This window comes from Coturnix japonica, chromosome 13 (genome assembly GCF_001577835.2).
Source record: "Coturnix japonica isolate 7356 chromosome 13, Coturnix japonica 2.1, whole genome shotgun sequence".
Lineage (NCBI taxonomy): Eukaryota > Metazoa > Chordata > Aves > Galliformes > Phasianidae > Coturnix > Coturnix japonica.
The window spans coordinates 6552274-6570069 of record NC_029528.1 but is presented as its reverse complement, the minus strand read 5'-3'; the positions used below and the strand labels follow the sequence as shown (position 1 = coordinate 6570069).

The window sequence follows — 17796 nt, the reverse complement described above, 5'->3', positions numbered from 1 at the left end:
CTTGCCCAAAATATTGAACTTTAAAAGTGAAGCTGTCTTTATTTTGTGTAAATAAGCACTTACATTCTCTGCTGAAAGGACAAAGAAAGGTTGCGAGGAAATGTAAATAATGGAAAACACCAGTATGCTAAGGGTAAGGACATTTAAAATTAATCTTCTATTAAGGAAATATTATTACAATATCGATAAGCATAAAAATCATATCTTTCAGCCTTTTCAAACCACATAATATGTTTATTTTGAATTGAGCAAAATTGAGCAGTTCTGTTTGAAAAGGTTCTCTTGTTATGCTGCAGGATGTATCTTCTTAGATTTTGGAACTAAAAAATGTAGAAATGTGATAAGAATGTGAAATAGGATAAGAAGCTTGTTTGGGTTTTGCTTTCTACTGTTCCTCATCCCAGAGATTACTTCCTGACATTTTGGAAGCTTGTGAAAACTAGAAAATACTTTGTAAAGAAGTCACCTAATTAAGAGAGAAGAATTTACAGAAGGAATTAACTTGAATTGGTAGTTGTATTCTTGTAGAAGTTCCAAAGTATTTGACTATTCCTTAGAATTTCAAGCTGATTTTCAGTGGACCATCAAGCCAGATTGTCCTGTCATGACATTGTCTGTACCAAAGATTCATCTGGGAACTAACATAATCAGACAAATAGAAGAGCAGTCACATTGGTAATGTTTTTTCAGTTACAGAACAGGCAAGAATTAATATATGGCATGAAGAAAAGTGTCCTATGCTTTTGATAGTAGCATGCAGCTTAAATGCTACTACTGTCTGAAAACTATTTGAAAACCTTCTGAGGAAGTAAGGACTACTTTACTTTGCTGAGGAAGCAAGGTAAAATCATCTTTGTTCTCTGTGCTCCAAAGCTGAGACAGCTCTATTTCAGTCAAAGCATCAATTCAGTACTGCTTGTTTTATATCAGAACCTGGAACTCCTCGTAGCAAAACAAAATTGAATATATGTGCACTGATTAATTAAAGGGAAAATAGCAGGCATTCCCAGAATTGCAAAAAGGACACACTTCTCATAAGTTAACTCCAGAAAGCCCTTTAGCCAAAAATTGATTACAGAGAAGTTAAGTGTTACCTCCAAAGGCACAAGAGATTCATCTCTACATTGTGTTCAAGGTGTTTACTCTATTAATCTCTTGCTTATAGCTGTAAGTGCTATCTTGATTTTTTTCTGTCCTTACTATTATCCTTTTCCATCATTTAACAAAGCATTATGGTCAGAAAATTCACAGTATTTGCACTATAAACCCTGTCATACTTAAAGCATTTTTCTCATGCTAGATTTGTGTGTAATTCAGGCTTTCAATTAAACTCAATCACGTTATTCCAAATAATAGAGTTGATTGGTGTGGATATGAGCAACACGCCATATAATGAAAAAGCAAGAGAAGGAAAGTTAAATTGCAAATCCAAGAGTGGAGATAAAACACCAGCAATTTTCTGTGACACCATTTGAAAGATCAGTGTAGATGCAAGACCTTGTTTTGAGAAAGCAGCCCACAGTGTTGAGATGATCTATAATCTTTTCTTACTAATGGGCTAAGTCTGATAAACACTCTTGTACTTTTACAGAGGTGTTGTCACCTTCCTTGCCTAGTTGAAAAGAAAATAAGAACAGCTCTATTCTAAGGCGGGTTGTGGCTTACTTTTCATTCTGCCTCCGCCAAGACCAACTGTGCTAGAACTTACGGTCAACAGCACAACCATTAATACAACTATAATAAAGTTCATATAACTGCCCTTGCAAATACCTGCAAGTAATAGATTTGGCCTTTCAGTGTTACAAATAGGTTTCAGAAAATATGAAAAGCAAGAAAAAAGTATTTAAAAATAATATAGAAATTGATTCTTTCATTTCGAGTAGAATGAGACAAAACAATATTGTATTCTTAAACAAGAGGATGAATCAACAAATAACGGCAGCAGACATTGATCATAATTATCTTCTTATTTATAGATTCATGGCTTCAGATTAAAGGAAATTTCTTATGCATTAATGAAATGCAAGAGTAAATAAAAACAATATAATCACGTACGTGTTTTTATGCATTAAGAAGCATTTATAAGCTATGGCACCATCACCTCCCTTAAAAATGAACATTTCCTAATCATTTTGTATTTTAACTCTCCAGTGCTACAGGTGTGTTGCTGAGTCCCAGAATTACAAGTAGTAACTAAATTATTTACCGCAGCTCCCTTCCCATCTTTCCCCTGATCCAGTAGATTTAAAGCACAAGTTAGGCTGCAATATCCAAAGAGTATTTTGCATCAGGAATATTCACACTTGAAAATTACCTGTGCAAAATAATCCCGTTTTCAGGAATCACTTAAAATTAACCTTCCCAACTTTTACTCCAAACACATATCCGCTGTTCTTGTTGAAATAGCTTTCCCATAGATTCATCCACTAAACCATAATGAAATGTCATATGGTCACCTGTATCATTGCATGATGCTATCCCAAGAAACGGGGCTTTCTCACAATGAGCTTGGTGGATCTCTGCTCTGGGATTTATACAATGCAATAAAAAATGTCAAAAAAACACGAATGCAAATATATTTTAAAATATAATATTAGCATTGTCAACATAAAAGACTTTATTTACTGCCCAGAAAGGAAAATATTCAGAATAGTGTCATTTGTTTCGGGGAATGCACAAAAAAGTTTCAACAACTAACACACAGTGTTTCTTTGCAAAATAGCCCTTTGCATGATGCTGTAGCTTGGAATGGTTTTTGCCTACTGCTATCTACATTCTTGTAAAAGAAGGTCATTCATCTCTATTGTGACTACTCCTTTTGGATTACCTGGCTTTGTCTTTACACAAGTCAAATAGTAAATAAAAGTTATCTGTTGATATAGATTAGAGGTTAAACTGTTATTGATTGTCATATTTTATAGAGAGTGTCTCTTGCTGACCTTCTCAGAATTACTTTGCTTGTAAGAGTCATGCATGTGTCCTAGACAAACCATTTGCAATGAAAAAGAAATTATTCTTTGCATACAGAAAATTGCATGCAATGAGAAGTCCTGATAAGGAACAATTGCTTCCTTAGTGTTTCACTTATTCTCATCGTGCCATGTCTTTAATCATAGTAGATGAGAAAATCATAGAGGAAAAACAGATTCCCTCCTGCAGTTTTTTTGAGGCAATCTTCTGAACATAGTCTGGAATTTGAAAGGTGTTCAAGATTAAAATATATATATATAGAGCACATTTTCTTTCTCTTGAGTTTATGTAGTAAATAGAGCAATGTAGATTTTAAAACAACAAAAACACCATTCTTTCAATTCTTCATTTAAGTAGATATAGTCAAAGAAAAAACATCAGTGCAACAGCCGCTCAATATACTATATATATGCTATATATACTATAATTGTATTAACAACATGCACAACACTCTAGTTTGTGGCAGTACGTCTGCAGCGTACCCTAAATTAAAGCACACCTCAGAAACAGGTCTGCATGGGTTGCTATAACTTTTGAATCTGTAAAAGTACTTCCTGATCACATCTGGTATGGAAGCTTCTCATCAAAGTTAGCATAAACAGATCTGAACATCCTAAATAGTGAGGAGGCTGGAAATCTTCCCACTGTGATAAAAACAAACAGATATGGGAAGAAAGGAAGGGAAAGAAAGAAAAAAATAAAGAACCTCATACAAATCTCATTCTCTCTCATATAAATAGACATAGTCTTTTCTCATTCAGGAATGAGTCTTTCGGGCTCAGACCTGACCAAATTCTGTCCATTCAAGAAGCTTTAATAGTCACTTCCTTCTGTAACTCTTCTAGGCTGCTCAGCAGTCACATCACCTGTAAACAAACTAGAAAGCTCCAAAAAAAATGGAAAAAATTAGCCTAGTCTTTATGAGCCACATGCATCAAGCTTTCTTGGTCTTACAACTGCACCTTTGAATATGCTCATACCGGTCCCAGTGACCAAGGGAGCTGCTCTCTTAGAATTCAAGTAGGGTTCCTCTGTGAACCATTTGTGAGCCCTAGGAAAGTAGGTGCTTTGTTCTGAGCATCTGCTAGGAGGATACAGAGGATCCATGATTTGAATGCCTGAAGCAAATCTCTCATAGGCTTACTGATGTTCCCAGAAACACAGAGAACACATTTCAAACCACTGAACTTGTACAGGGACAGGTTCTGTGATATAGGTACAAAATAATCCTTTGCTCAGCTGTTGTCACCTAGTCAAAAATACAGGAAGGAAAATGTAGTTGCATTGGATCACATTCAAACTGAAAATTTGCTCTAAGTCCTTCTGTTGGTGCCTGCCTAGCAAGGTTACTGTCCCCTATTATTTGCTTCTGAAGACAGCGCTGTAAAATCTGCAGTGCTTCAAATCCTGCATTTCATTCTGGCAGCATGGCCTGCAGGCAACTACCTATTTATTAATTCCCACAGCCACAGCAGGAGGTGGGAATTAACCACAGCAGATGGAGACATAAAGCTTAAGTCCTCATCGCCCCCAACACTGCTCCCTTTCTCTTCCCCTCCTCCCCAGTATATCCTGCAAAAAAGCCTTCAACAGTCATCAAAAAAAAGGAAGTTCCTGAGCTTGTAGCTTAACCAGGATGTAAGATAAAACACAACCTAATCAAAGCAAGAGGCTGCAACTCAGCCTCATATTAGGATTCTCTTTCAGGCTGCTTAGGAAAGGGCCACGTGAAAATGGGGTTTGTATTTGCTGTGCTTGTACAAATCCTGCTGTGCACACTGCTGCTGAATTAAGGGAATGACTGATAATGAAACATTCCAATTTGCCTGGAATTAGTTGTGAATAAAACTAAAATAAATGTAACTAAAGCAATAAATTAAGGTCTTCTATCTTTGTGGCAGAGAACCTCATTTAAGTGATTCCCCATCTGCTGAAGTGGTGTTTGGGTTCATTCCAACAGATCTGTAGTAACTGAGCTGTATTATCACTGGTGGACTTGTCTTGGACAGTGTCCCTATTTGAGAAAACCACAGAAATGGAGTAGAAAGCAAAATTGAGAATGCTGTGTGTGGTACTCACCTTCATTCTCAGTCATCTCAGTCATACTACCAAGAATGAAAATGAAACCCCTTTTTCTTTTTGCATTTGTTGGCCTCTACGTGCAAACTAGGAAAATGACTCAAGATCAAAAGGACGTGTGAAAAACAAATGCTTGGCTCCCTGCTACCTTTTGAAGTCACAGCACTGAGAGCTGTACTGAGCAGTTCACAGAGTGCAAGGCAGCTGATAATCGAGCTCAGCTCGTGGTATGAGAATGTGAAATCAAAGTCTGGAAAGTCTAACAATAGCAAAGACTTGTTAATATCCCCCACCAGGTGGGTTTTCTCATTCCTCTCTAGAAGTGGTGCTTTTAACTCCTTGTCTGTGGGGTTTGGAGTTGCAACAGTTTGCTCTGCAAACCAACACCTGCCAATCCTACAAAGTAGTGAGAGTGCACTGAAGTAATATTTAGAAACAACTCTGCCCTTGATAGGGCACGTAGACAGCGGCTCTCTTACCCTTATTCCTTCTTATGAAGGAGGTTACTGCCATCTGCTGAGGAAAAAAGGAAATCAGAGCACAAAAGCCGCATTGCCAGACCAGTGGCCATCTGCAGAAGCGCTGCCAGCCAGCCCGAGGTCCCACGGCAATATGGAAGACACAGATAGTTGTTTTTTTCCTTAAAATCTGTCTTAAACAAAGAAATGGAAGAAAAGCAAGAAGTTCCATCGGTTTGTTGCAGACTTTATGCATCCAGGCTGCATGTGTTCAGCTATAGAAAGGATGCTAACACTTCCCAGGGTGATGCTTTCACTTTGTGATGGAATAACACCCAAATTTCTGTTGCATGGAAGCTCTACATATATTCCCTGCATCATTCAGCAGTTAAAGCATTGCCATCACACCGGCGGCTCCCCACGGTCTGGGCACTGAGCTCACCAGAGTCCAGGAAGCGTCTGAACGAGGGCAGTTCTACGAGTCTATGAAAGCAGTCCTGGAATACCAAATACTAAACACCAATTCATGCAGAAGTTGGTCTCACAGGGAGTCTGATGCCGACAAGAGTCGGGCCGGCCGCTCCCATCTCTGCCATTCGAGGATCTCTGCCATTAGAGGACCCTGCTGGGACCCCCGCTGAGATCCCTGCCGTGCCCCTGGCAGCCGCAATAGGGCGCCATAGCCCAGGCTGTGAGTGGAACGAGCTCCTGACTGGCATTGCGGGCATCCAACCAAAGTCTACGACGCCATTTGAGCTGCGAGCCAATGGAGGGGAGGAGGAAGGAGAGCAGTTGCCGGATGTGAGGTGTTGGTGTCGGTGGTGGCGGTGGTGTTTTCAGCGCGGTGTGCAGGTGAGTGGGGTGTTTTCTTTGGGCCTTGTGTGTAGGACCGGCCCAGCCTTTGTTTCTGTTCAGCATTGCGGCTTTGGGCCCTCCCGGAGCCGTGCTGTAGTGATGGGCCGGGGGGGAGGGGGGTGCTGCTTTAAGGGCTGCCTCTCCCTGCCTGCCGTTGTCTGCCGCTCCCAGCCCTGGGATGCGGGCTTAGCGGATCAGGCCTCTCCTTCCTTCTGTGCCTCCTCGTTGGCAGGTCTGGTTTGAGAAGTGCTTAATGTGCTGTGTATGTCAGTGCAAAGCTGACGTGGATTTATTGGGGAGTTTCCTGCTATTTGCGTGCTGAAGAATCTCCTGTCTGGTTTGTTTTCTTAGCTTCATGCGTGCTGTGGAGTTGTCGCATAAGTTATGTAATGCACGTTTCTTTTCTATCCACTAGGTATTTTAATCCCCAAAGATGGGTGAACCTCAGCAAGTGAGTGCCCTCCCTCCGCCTCCAATGCAGTATATAAAGGAATACACCGATGAAAACATACGCAAAGGTCTGGCCCCAAAGCCACCTCCACCTGTGAAAGACAGTTACATGATGTTTGGTAATCAGTTCCAGTGTGACGATTTAATTATCCGACCTTTGGAAAGCCAGGGTATTGAGCGGCTGCATCCCATGCAGTTTGATCACAAAAAGGAATTGAGGAAACTGAACATGTCTATCTTAGTCAACTTTTTGGATCTCTTGGATATCTTGATAAGGAGTCCGGGGAGTATAAAGCGAGAAGAGAAACTGGAGGACCTGAAACTGCTTTTTGTTCACGTCCATCATCTTATAAACGAGTACCGTCCTCACCAAGCTAGGGAGACCCTGCGAGTCATGATGGAAGTGCAGAAACGTCAGCGTCTGGAAACTGCAGAGCGATTTCAGAAGCATTTAGAGCGAGTTGTGGAGATGATTCAGAACTGCCTGGCGTCCTTGCCTGATGATCTTCCTCATTCAGAGGGGGGACTGGGAGTGAAAACAGAACCAATGGACACTGATGACGGCAACAACTGCATTGGACAGAGTGAAAAACAGAGAGAACGTTCTGGCTGCAAGAGAGATCAGGTGTTAGACAAAGATGCAGCTATGTGCAGCATTATTGATGAAATGACATGAAGGAATCGTGTCTTATGTTAACTTACAATAGAGAGAGGCCAAATGGATTCTGAGGGTACATGCTGTATTTTGTTTGAAGCGTTCACACTGACTTGGGGGGTGGGTGTGAGCTGCTAAGCAGGTGAGGATATTTAATATTTTGTGTGAGTTATATGTGTATTGGTCAAAACATAACTCTGCTTTGTGCAGCGTGGATGCTGTTAGGTTTTTTGTATAACGTTGTTTTGTCACTTGCAGCTTTCTGGGATGTGCTTCATTTTGTAAATGCCGTGTGCTGCTGGAAGCAGGGGGTTTGGCTGACTGAAATGGAAGCTGACAATTCCTGCATTTCAAATAAATGTTAGTTGTTTACACGTTAAATGGGTCTTTTCAGTTATTCTAGATTGAAGATGAAATCAATATGAAGCCTGAGAAATCCATTCCTTTCTAACTTTTTGTAGTAATGTAACAATGTTAAAGAACTTAAGAATTGCTTTATTACACATGTAATGTGGTGTAACTTGTCTGTGCCTGAAGTCTGTCAAATGGAAGCTACATCAGTTGTGTTTAAAGAGAACTGGACTTGGATCAAGCCCATGGCACAAAGAGTGATTTGATAATGGATAAGTGGCTTCGTTACTCAAGCCCTCCTGTCTGTAGCATGTCTGCTTTCCAAACTAGATGTAGCACCTTTAAAAAAAAGAGAGAAAGAAAAGAAACAATCAACTTTGTGGATGAGGGAACTTACTATAACTACTTGTAACTCTCGTTATGCAAATTATAACTTGGATAATTCAGCTGTTTTCAGGCATGCAGATTTATTTAAATGTGCAGGTAGATTTTAACCATTGGGTGGTGGGATTGAGATCGCTGTAGCTAAAGATGAACTGAAGCGAATGACTCACGGCAGGAACTCATCTGCTATTTCAAGGGCGTGTGATGTAAGTAATGATAAAGTGAAAGCATGTTCTTCAGAAACGTTTATAAATAACTTTATGACACTAAAACTTCTGACTTCTGTGCAGAGCTGCCTCTCTTCCCTGCTCCCTGAACTAAACCGTGTTGTTTTCTAGTAGCTAAAACAATGGTGGGTCAGCTGAATTAATTGGGCATCTGCTTTGCAAATGTTCTTCAAGTGGAAGATAGGAAGGAACACTTTTAGTGTGTTGTGGATAAGAGAGATCGTGAGTTACTTCACCACATATGTTTGAACTCTGCCATTCATCTGCTATAGATGCCCAGAGTGTTTTTACAGTTGATTTTTTTACTTTCATTTTTTTATGTTTTTAAGAAAGTTGAAGGCCCAGGTGCTGCAGTTTCAACCACAGGCTGGGTTCTAGCAGTAACTAGTAATCATAATTAACTTCTATTGATGAAAGCATTGAAGTAAATGGGGACTGAGTCATTTAAAATCTTAGGACTGCTTTCTCTCTGGAAGAAATTTTGTAAATAGTTTTCTCTCTGTTCTTTGGGGTCTGTCTTTAAGGCAAACCCTGAGATAAAATCCTGCAGGAGATCGCGGTACTTCCTGAGCTTTTCTTCAGCCAAAACAGTAACTATCCTTTGTCACATCCATACAATGGCAGCTCTCTTTTCTCCCGTTAAAACTTTGCTTTTGATTAAAAACAAACAGCCCAACAACTGAACTGTAGCTGCAGTGAAGCAGTGGGTGAAGCATACAGTGCAGGTGTCATGGTTTTGTAATTTTGTAATTTTGCTATCAGTATTCCACATCATAACATCATGTCAAGTATGGATACTTCTGTTGAATGTGCAGTCCACAGAAGAAGACTACATATCCCAGAGAACAACAGGAGTAACAATAAGTCACGGGACCAGGACTCTATGTAATCTCGTTCCCAGGCTGGAGTGCCCTCCTTCTTCTCTCGAACTTCTCGGAGAGTGGGAAGCGTTCCAGCCGTGTCGCCTAGAGTTCACAGTAGGCCTCTCGGTTTTCGGAGACTCTCTCTCTCTGTTTCGTTCGATTTGTTAGCCTTAATTATATTATATTGTGTTATCTTGTATTTCGATATCATATTTAGTAAAATAAGTTTGTCCTCCTTAGATTGTCGCTGTTTTATCCCACTCCCCTTTTCCCCCTCCTTTCCGGGCCCCGGGGGGGGGGCGTGGGGTGGCTTCCCCTGTCACGGGCATAGGTAAATCTAACTAACCCGTGACAGCAGGGCAGCTGCATTTCAGGCTGTGTAGGATATGACTCACTGACTTAAAAGTGAGGCTGTGAATGTCTTCTAATTAGCCAACTCATGATGATGAGGTATTTCTTGTGTTGCTTTTGAACATGATGACTCGTGTGAAATGTTAATGTATGAAATGTGTTGGATTATATATGCCTTATGAAACTCAGTAGGGTAAAGTTAATGTCAGATGTGAAGAAGACTTGTAGCAAAATGCTGCTATAAAACAACAAGCCAGTTATTTTGTTGCACTGAGGATAAGTGCAGTTATTTGAAGCAGGGAAGCCAAGTGTGTTGTCATTGGGAAATGGGGGCAGTTCTAATCATTCAGAGGGAAGAAATGTAAACTGTGCTCTGTCTGCATAGCCATCCCAGGATACTGCGGTTCATGGTCAGAACAATGTCTGTGAAAGCTGCCTGCAGTGTCCTATCTCCCCAGAAACAGGAGTAGCGGAGAGGAAGTGTTTTCTTGCACAGTCCTAAATCTGCTTACAGACGCTGCCCTTTCTCCATCTTCCAGCCTTTTCCAGCAGGAATGTTGCTGGCGTAGCTCCGCCCCTTGGCTGCATTTATTTGTTAGTTATAAAAAGTCATTGTTTGCAACTTAATTTGTATAAAAGGGTAAAAGGTAGATGATCTGCTTCGGCAGACAACGTGTATTTGCTATGGATCACATCTGATCACTGCTGCAGTTCTGGTCCAAATGATATTAAAGTTCATCACGTTCTCACGCAGGGCAAAGCAGAGTGGCCAGGATCACCGTTATTCAAGTAACGTATTTCAGCACGTTTCTCCAAACCGACCACTGTGGCCACTCAGCTTTTCAAGTGGCTCCTGTGCTGTATTACACAGTATGGTAAAGGCTCAGAAGCATGAAGAACTTTTAAGAGCTGAGTGATGAGAGACTGCAGCTCTATTTTACCTATATTTGTGAAGTGGTGGGGAAGCTTCCAGTGTTCCTGCCTGTAAAGGAAACCATGTTTGCTTAAAGTAGCAATGTTAGAAGCAGAAATTAGGATTAAATGCTGGTTTAATAATTCCTTAGAACCTGTTATGTTGCTGAATGATCTCTGTTTACTGGTCTGCTACATATCTTATGTAATCTCTTGTGCCTAATTCTATGCATTATGGTAAGATGAGGGTGTGGGAAGCAGTTTGGGGCAGTGGATTACTGGTGATTCAGCTCAGTGGTACTAACAGCTTAACCTGCTATAAACAAGCAGATCTGGGGAAAAAAAGAGAAGTAGAGTTGTGAAGTAGTGCTGAGTATTTTAACCTTTTAGTCAAACCACAGTGCAAGCATTCAGCTGCGCGCATTCTCAGCAGCAGCAGCTTCAGTGACTAACAGACTCACCACAGGAAAGGCACTGGAAACCAAAGGGCATCATCCTGTTTGAAACTGACATGCCAGCACTGAGAAGTACGACCAGCAGTTTATGGAAACAATAGTTTATTTTGAGTATAGGTGCACAAAGAGTGAGCAAGAGAGTTCTCATCCTCGGCCACAATGTCTTCTCCATTCTTCCTGGACTGGATCCTTCTATTTTGGCTTACAGGTAACTCAGTGGGTGTGAAAAACAGCTGGAAGTGGATGGAAGGGAGGTAACGTGCATCACTGCTTCTGGGGGTTGCAGAGAGATTTTGGGTTATGGTGGTAAGAGTGGTTGTGTGGTGCAGAAACTGCTGTTTTGCATATTCAGTAGAACTTAATCAGAATGGCTCAAGAGTATTCTGGTGATCATATCTCCCTTTTAAAACAGAGCTGTTAATGCAGGCAGATGGACATTAAACTTCTGTTTGTAGGATATGTTCAACAGACAAAAAAGAGATTACAGATATTTTTCTTCTAGATTTTTTCTAAAGCCTTTTATAATAAGATTCATTAAGGCTTTCCTTTTTGTATTTAAAAAACATGCATTATTGTCAGAGATTAGTTTCTAGTACGCTACTGTGGCAAAATCTTTGCATAAATCTTATTTATAATGATTACAGCATAGTTTAGGAAAAGAAATGGCTGAGATGAAATTGGGCAGGACTGCTTTTTTCCCAAGGAACAATGACAGTGAAGCCCTACGCTGTTTGGGATCCATTAGCACAACTTGGGCTACCCGCTGATGGCACTGCCCTTGCCAGTGATATACAGGGACTTTGATTAGAGATGATTAGTTGTTAAGACTCTTTCCTACTTCCATTCTTGCTGCAGTGAATTATATCTCTGAAACGTTAATGTGGGTAGATCAGCATCTTTGCATGTTCGATCCCATGCTGTGGGAACCAAATGCATTAGAAACTTCGTAAGAATGAGGGGGAAATATGAGGTCGGGAAAAAAGAAGGTATAGAAGTTTGTAGGAAAAGTCTGGAAGATCTGAGATGGCTAAATCCTTCTTCAGTAAAAGAAAAAAAGGAAATGCACAGCTGTGATGCTGATGAAAACTGCCTTTCAGTGGCTTTGCACTGAAAGTGAGGAAGGGTTTCCCTCTATGCTTTTATTGATGCCTCTTTGTTCTCCTATATCTGGCTTGAATTAAATCTAAGCTAATGGAAAAAGAAAGACCTATTGACCTGGATTTGGCTGAAGAGAAGCCATGGAGCTGTGCAGGTCCAATCTCCATCTTCTCTTCACCTTTTTGCCAGCTGCACATGACCTGTTTAATGTTTGTGTTTCTGTCCACAGGCCTTACAGTGTCAGGACTGCAGGTGAAGGGAGAGGTTGGTCAGAATATCACGGTGCCCTGCTTTTACAGGGTTAAGACGGAACGTGACATCACCTCAGTGTGCTGGGGCCGTGATGCCTGCCCCTCTTCCAAATGTTCTCACCCCATTATCTGGACAGATGGGTGGAAGGTGACAGAGAGATACCACCCAAAGTATGTGCTGAAAGGGGACCTGCTGAAGGGCAACGTGTCCCTCACCATCCTGAATGCCCAGGAAACAGACAGTGGGACGTACTGCTGCCGTGTGGAGATCCCGGGGTGGTTCAACGATGAGACAACCAACCTCCAGGTGGTGGTTGAGAGAGGTGAGTGCTGTTACAGTGACTCTGCTGCAGCTTGAGGCTTGTGGAGGAAGTGATTTCTGTCATCATCCATAGAATCAGTCTCTAGCATCTGGCAGACCTGCCGTTATTTGGGATAAAGCTAATCTGCCTTTGAGAGTGTTGTAATCACTAGGATTACAGTCACTGCAGTAATAACAATAAAAAAAGCAAACAACAAAGGCAGTGGTGCCTTGTTTTGTGGTATGCAGTGCTACTGAGTTTACACAGAGACAATTCTTCACCTTTTTCTGCTGGGTTCCAGGGTAAAGCCCAGGGATACACAACTAGCCTGGATGATTTTCCTTTAAGGAAACTCTTCTTTTGATCTTAGTTCTTCTCTACTTGTAAAAAAAACCACATGGTAACATTTGGCACAATTGTCTCCCAGATGTGTTCCTGGTTCAAGCGCACTTTCATAGAAACATTTTCTCTTTTTTCACTACATGAATGGACATTAATTATAATGCATGTTGTTTGTTTCTCTAACACCAGCTAGGGTCTCTACTGCAAGTCCTCTCACTCACACCTCTCCACTGACCTCAGGTAACTTTTTTCCAAGTATTAATTGCAGTAGCATATATTAGCTGCATTGAAAATAGACATCTTAAAATAGAAACAAAATGACAGATGATATAAATATCTTAGCTAAAATTTACTGAACATACCATAGGACTTGAGATCTGAACTTGGCATGTAAATTCTACCTCATATAGAGAGCTTAGCAGAAGGAACATGTAAGTTGCTCCCAGGTGTCGGACTTAATTAGATGCTACATTGGTGCTACAAGTGTTGTTTTCCTAGTGGCTGTTTCAGGATGTGTTTTCTCTGCAGTATAAAGTCTCACCTTGTCATCTGAAAGCACATCCCATGAACAGTAAAATACGAGGTTTTAGGAGCTGTGTGTGTGCTCTCATTATTTAATCAAAGCAAATATTGCTTAAGGTAATGCAACAAAGAACTGTGTTGTTGGGCTGGTTCAGAATGCCATCAGGGAATGCTATCTGTATTTATCCCTCTATCTCAAATGTTACCAGTTGAGCAACACTAAAATGTTACAACACTTGCATTTCCTTCTTGTAAGAAGAAGTGAAAATGTTCTCAAACCATTTCTATTCTTATTGCAAATGATACGGCTTCCAGTCTCAGCTCTCACGGGTTTTCTTAACCATGTGACATCTTCCTTAGCTGCTGGGGAGCAATATTTTGTACTTTGAGAATAGAAGTTAATTTCTACATGGGGAGACTTAAAAAGATGGGTGGCTGTGTTCCTCTGATGTAGGGCTGTTATAGCATCTGCCTTGAAAAAGGGGACAGTGAAGCAGATGATCCTCACTCTTCAAAATGCAGTTTATGGCATAAGGTTAACCATTCATAACATGAAAGGAGCCACCTGGGATTGTCATAATGTGAATAGAAGATTTTGTTTTCAGGAGGGTTTTGTACCATCTGACAGCACACAGAGAAACTGTGACGGATGATGCAGATAACATGGCAGATTGTAGTTCTATTTTAAATAATGAAAACTGCCCTGGGAAATTACCTCAAAATCCGCTGCATGCCCTATGCAAATGTATCACACTTCAGTCGGCTGTTTATTGTATAGCTGTGATCTGGGACTTCAAAAGTACCACTTGCTGTCTGCAGCTCTACACCAATTCATCATTTGAGGCCCTGAGCTGGTGTTTATCAATTTTCATCAAATAATCTAGTTTTACATCCATTGCCTCCTCTGATCTATGATATGGATCCAGAGCCCAGCTCAGTAACTCCATCTTTCTAGGCTCTGTGTTGAGATAATAGCAGGTGTTTCCTGGAAGGATTTCAAAGCTCTGAAAAGGGCACTGGAGGAGTTTTGCAATGCCCTTGGATGGCACCAACATCTTTATAATATGCACAGCAAAGACTCCAGACAGAGGTACTTAGGTTCAATGGTCTCAGGTCAGCAGTATACATTCTTTGTTCAAGCAGAATGCTTTTCTATGCAAGTGATATGTTGGTTTGTCTTGCTTTTGCTCAGCTCCTGGGATTGTCAGTGAAACGTCCTTTACTGACAGAATGTGGCCTCCAGTTTCTCTTTCAGAAGCTCCTGAGACTGTAAGTATCTCTATTGTGCTATACTGAGATGATGTGCTTAGACATCGGAAGTTGCTGGGTCATTCCTGCAGTTAAATTACAGTATTTTGTTTTGATTGCAAAATAACGGATATTTTTTTTTCCAGTCTGTACATTTAACACTTAAAAAAGAATGCTTATGGGGTCATTATGAAAGGGAGAAAATAAAGTGCTTTGCTTGCAAAAACTGTTTCCTTCCTACTAAAGTGGGAAGACCTTTAGCAACATCTGTATTGCCTTTCAGGCCTCTGGTTCCAACTCAAGTACTTCAGACTACCCAGAAGTATCCTCAAGCCTGCAGGTACCGACAGGACGTGGGGAAGGGTGCAAAATGGACCACATGAAAGCACAGGGATCCACCCGCCATGCCTGTGTATGGGGTTCAAGCACACAGCCCTGTCTGCCCTGCTGAGTCCTCCAGCTCATGCTGTGTGTTAACAGGCAGTAGCATCATCTTAAGTTTTGTCAGGAAGACAAGACAGCCAAGCTACCATTTGGGAAGCCCCGATGTTATGCACTGCAATGTAGTATGTACTGTGGGCATTCATATTGCCTCACATGCAGGAAACCAGGGACTCTACTACCTTTCAGCATCTTCCCAGCTCTTAGAGAGTGGTTGGATACCTGTCAGCTGGCTTCCAGAAGAAGTTGTGCTGAAAGGTGAAGGCATATTCACTTCCTGGGATAAAGCTCCAAATAACTACTGAGTAAGCTGGCAAAAAGGGAGGCAGAGAGAAAACACCAGGGGATATTTAATTATTTAATCTTATGAATAAATAAAGGTATTCACCAAAACAGTATTAAATGTTAGGCTTCTTCCTTGGGCTGAAAGGAAGCAGGAACAAATGTGAACAAATGGGGCTGATCATAACCTCAGGTTCTTTGTCAGTGTTAAGAAATAATATATTTTAACAGCAGGGTTCATGTAAATGTTGTGACTTCTTGAAACTAGTATCTCAAGCTGGGCTCTTGCCCTCAAGGGCATTTTAACTGTAGGTTTACAAAATGCACATTTGGCCTCTGGGTCTGGCATGGGATTTGTGCTCCGAGTTCCACTGACTCTAATCTGTTTTGTGTTTGACAGAATACATCCATATCAACTTATAGTCAGCAGTACTCAGAAAAGAGTGTTTACCTCAGAACTGGATTGTGTGTGGCGTTTCTGGTCATCCTTGCTCTGGGTCTGTTCCTAGGTAGACGTAAGTGCTTCTCAGAGGTGATTATTCAAGAGTGGGTTGGGTACATCAAATCATAGCTGTGGCTTTGCTACATGCATCTCCTGGAACTTATGGGGATTTCCTATACTGAAAACCTCTGCTTCAAGTTCCCTAATTTCGTTTTCTGCAATTATCTATTTATTTATTTATTTGGGTAAACCTGCAACTTTACTTACATAGGATTGTTTAAAGAACAATGTTTATTTTTCTTTATTTTCATTCTGGATCATCCTTAGGATATTTACGCAATATGAAGAAACTGAGTAAGTTTGCAAGGTAAGTGTTCTTTTTCTGCTTTAGCTAATAGGACAAACCAGGTCCCAGAAGGAGTTGCTGTGATTCCTACTAGATGTATGCTGACTGTACATACTCTAATTTGATTTTCTTTTTAATTGCAAATTAATAAGAAACATTGCAAAAGAAATTAATAAATCCTGCTTCTCATCCTTAGTTAATAAACAAAAAATGAGTCTAACTGCCAATTCAGTGCATTAGGGAGTAGGCAAACTTCAAGTGCGGGTTGTCTCATAAATGGAAAAATGATTCATTATCAGTTGTGTTTAAATAAGTGTTTTTGCATATTTTACAGCTGTTCCAGTGAGCTGGTTCATTTAACTATCTGCTCTTTTGTGTTTCTATTGTCAGTTGTTTAACAGCCTTGTTTTTACTCATGTGTGCAGCTCTGTTGCATATTGGAGACCAGAACGTGCTGGGAACCAAAGTGCTCTGGAAGTTGAGATCCATGCAGAGGAAAACATTTACACAATACACTAAGGACTGTATGTGTGCTCGCCTTTGATATCTCCAGGACTTTAAATGTTTTCCAAAATGTTAGCTGCTCCCTCTGCTCTGCAGCTAAGTGTGCCTGGACTACTAAAGCATCACTCCTATCATTCTAATAAAGCAAATAAAAGCTACAGTTCTAATTAAAAACTTTTATCAGCTTGTTCCAGAAACAGAAACCTGACTGGCTTGAATGGAAATTTCCAGATTCCATTTATCAAACCATAAGGAAAGTTACCACAGACAAGGGGGAATGGTTTTAAACTAAAAGAGGGGAGATTTAGGTGAGGTGTTAGGAAGAAATTCTTTACTCAGAGAGGGGCAAGGTTGTGCCACTGCTGTGGGTGCCCCAACCCCGCAGAGGCTCAGGGCTAAGTGAGATGGGGCCCTGATCAGCCTGAGCTGGCGAGGGGCAGCCAATACCCAGCAGGGGATGAGACTGGATGAGCTTTCAAGTCCCCCTCCTATCTAAGTTGTTCTATGATACAGTCTGCTTCAGATTCTTTCTTACTTTCAGAAAAGAAGAAGTGTCAGGATGACTATTCAGTCACAAAAGGAAAACCACCCACAGTCGTAACATTTGTTTCTCTTATGTATTGTATCTGCTAGCTACAGAACAAACAATCATCTGAGGGGAGAAGCAACCTCATAGCTGCTTTGGCACAGACAACAGATGGAAAACCTTGATAGTAATCTTACGTCAATGTACTTTTCATTAATTTTTTTTCTTGAATCTGGGTGTGCCCATTCCCAATAGCAGCTCAGTTATGCAGTGTGCTAATTCCTGCCCACATGTGGTTAAAGCTGGAGGGGCTGCTGGTGCTCACCCCCTCTGTTGGAGCTTACAGAATACTCACACCTTGCTTTCAGAGAAGTGTGACTAAGTGCAATTTCTTCTGCAAAATGCGTCACTTTCTTGCTGTGGTTTTCTCCTTGGGCCCCTGTGAGCTCTAAGATATTCTCAGGGTGGAAAATTTCCTTTCC

The 17796-nt window shown here is 41.0% G+C and overlaps 2 protein-coding genes and 1 long non-coding RNA gene across 14 annotated transcripts in view; 2 read left to right on the top strand and 1 right to left on the bottom strand.

Annotated features, from left to right (window-relative positions):
- Nucleotides 1–2535, bottom strand: part of LOC107320226 — a 30243-nt gene extending 27708 nt beyond the window's left edge. For 3 of the 4 annotated variants that reach the window (XR_004308887.1, XR_001558175.2, XR_001558174.2), the window contains exon 1: nucleotides 2457–2535. This is a non-coding gene — a long non-coding RNA (uncharacterized LOC107320226). Of the gene's footprint in view, nucleotides 1–2314 lie in introns of all 4 variants that reach the window. The other variant, XR_001558177.2, reaches the window with a different exon arrangement.
- Nucleotides 2536–6253: 3718 nt separating this feature from the next.
- MED7 (mediator complex subunit 7) lies at nucleotides 6254–7848 on the top strand. Of its 2 annotated transcripts, none has more exons than XM_015875897.1 (2): nucleotides 6254–6359; nucleotides 6778–7848. In XM_015875897.1, exon 2 carries the CDS (start codon nucleotides 6796–6798, stop codon nucleotides 7486–7488), a length of 693 nt encoding a protein of 230 aa, XP_015731383.1. In that variant the 5' UTR covers nucleotides 6254–6359; nucleotides 6778–6795; the 3' UTR covers nucleotides 7489–7848. The 2 variants fall into 2 exon arrangements, with proteins under 2 accessions (XP_015731383.1, XP_015731385.1); XM_015875899.2 differs by lacking the exon at nucleotides 6254–6359 and adding an exon at nucleotides 6567–6594.
- Nucleotides 7849–10415: 2567 nt separating this feature from the next.
- On the top strand, nucleotides 10416–16991 carry LOC107320215 (hepatitis A virus cellular receptor 1 homolog). 8 transcript variants are annotated; one of them, XM_015875871.2, is made up of 8 exons: nucleotides 10416–11218; nucleotides 12338–12682; nucleotides 13193–13243; nucleotides 14718–14794; nucleotides 15057–15113; nucleotides 15897–16011; nucleotides 16266–16305; nucleotides 16710–16991. In XM_015875871.2, exons 1-8 carry the CDS (start codon nucleotides 11170–11172, stop codon nucleotides 16801–16803), a joined length of 828 nt encoding a protein of 275 aa, XP_015731357.1. In that variant the 5' UTR covers nucleotides 10416–11169; the 3' UTR covers nucleotides 16804–16991. The 8 variants fall into 8 exon arrangements, with proteins under 8 accessions (XP_015731357.1, XP_015731359.1, XP_032303304.1 ...); XM_032447413.1 differs by lacking the exon at nucleotides 10416–11218 and adding an exon at nucleotides 11566–12262 and having other exon boundaries at nucleotides 15897–16028; nucleotides 16710–16818; XM_032447409.1 differs by lacking the exon at nucleotides 10416–11218 and adding an exon at nucleotides 11572–12262 and having other exon boundaries at nucleotides 15897–16005.
- The last annotated feature ends 805 nt before the right edge of the window (nucleotides 16992–17796 follow it).

Bases quoted from the DNA above. Each gene is read 5' to 3' on its own strand.
- MED7 (XM_015875897.1), top strand. From the start codon at position 6,796: ATGGGTGAACCTCAGCAAGTGAGTGCCCTCCCTCCGCCTCCAATGCAG.
- LOC107320215 (XM_032447408.1), top strand. From the start codon at position 12,202: ATGGAAAAAGAAAGACCTATTGACCTGGATTTGGCTGAAGAGAAGCCA. The intron at 12,683-13,192 runs GTGAGTGCTGTT...CTCTAACACCAG, and splicing joins CCAGGTGGTGGTTGAGAGAG to CTAGGGTCTCTACTGCAAGT. The intron at 14,795-15,056 runs GTAAGTATCTCT...ATTGCCTTTCAG, and splicing joins TTTCAGAAGCTCCTGAGACT to GCCTCTGGTTCCAACTCAAG.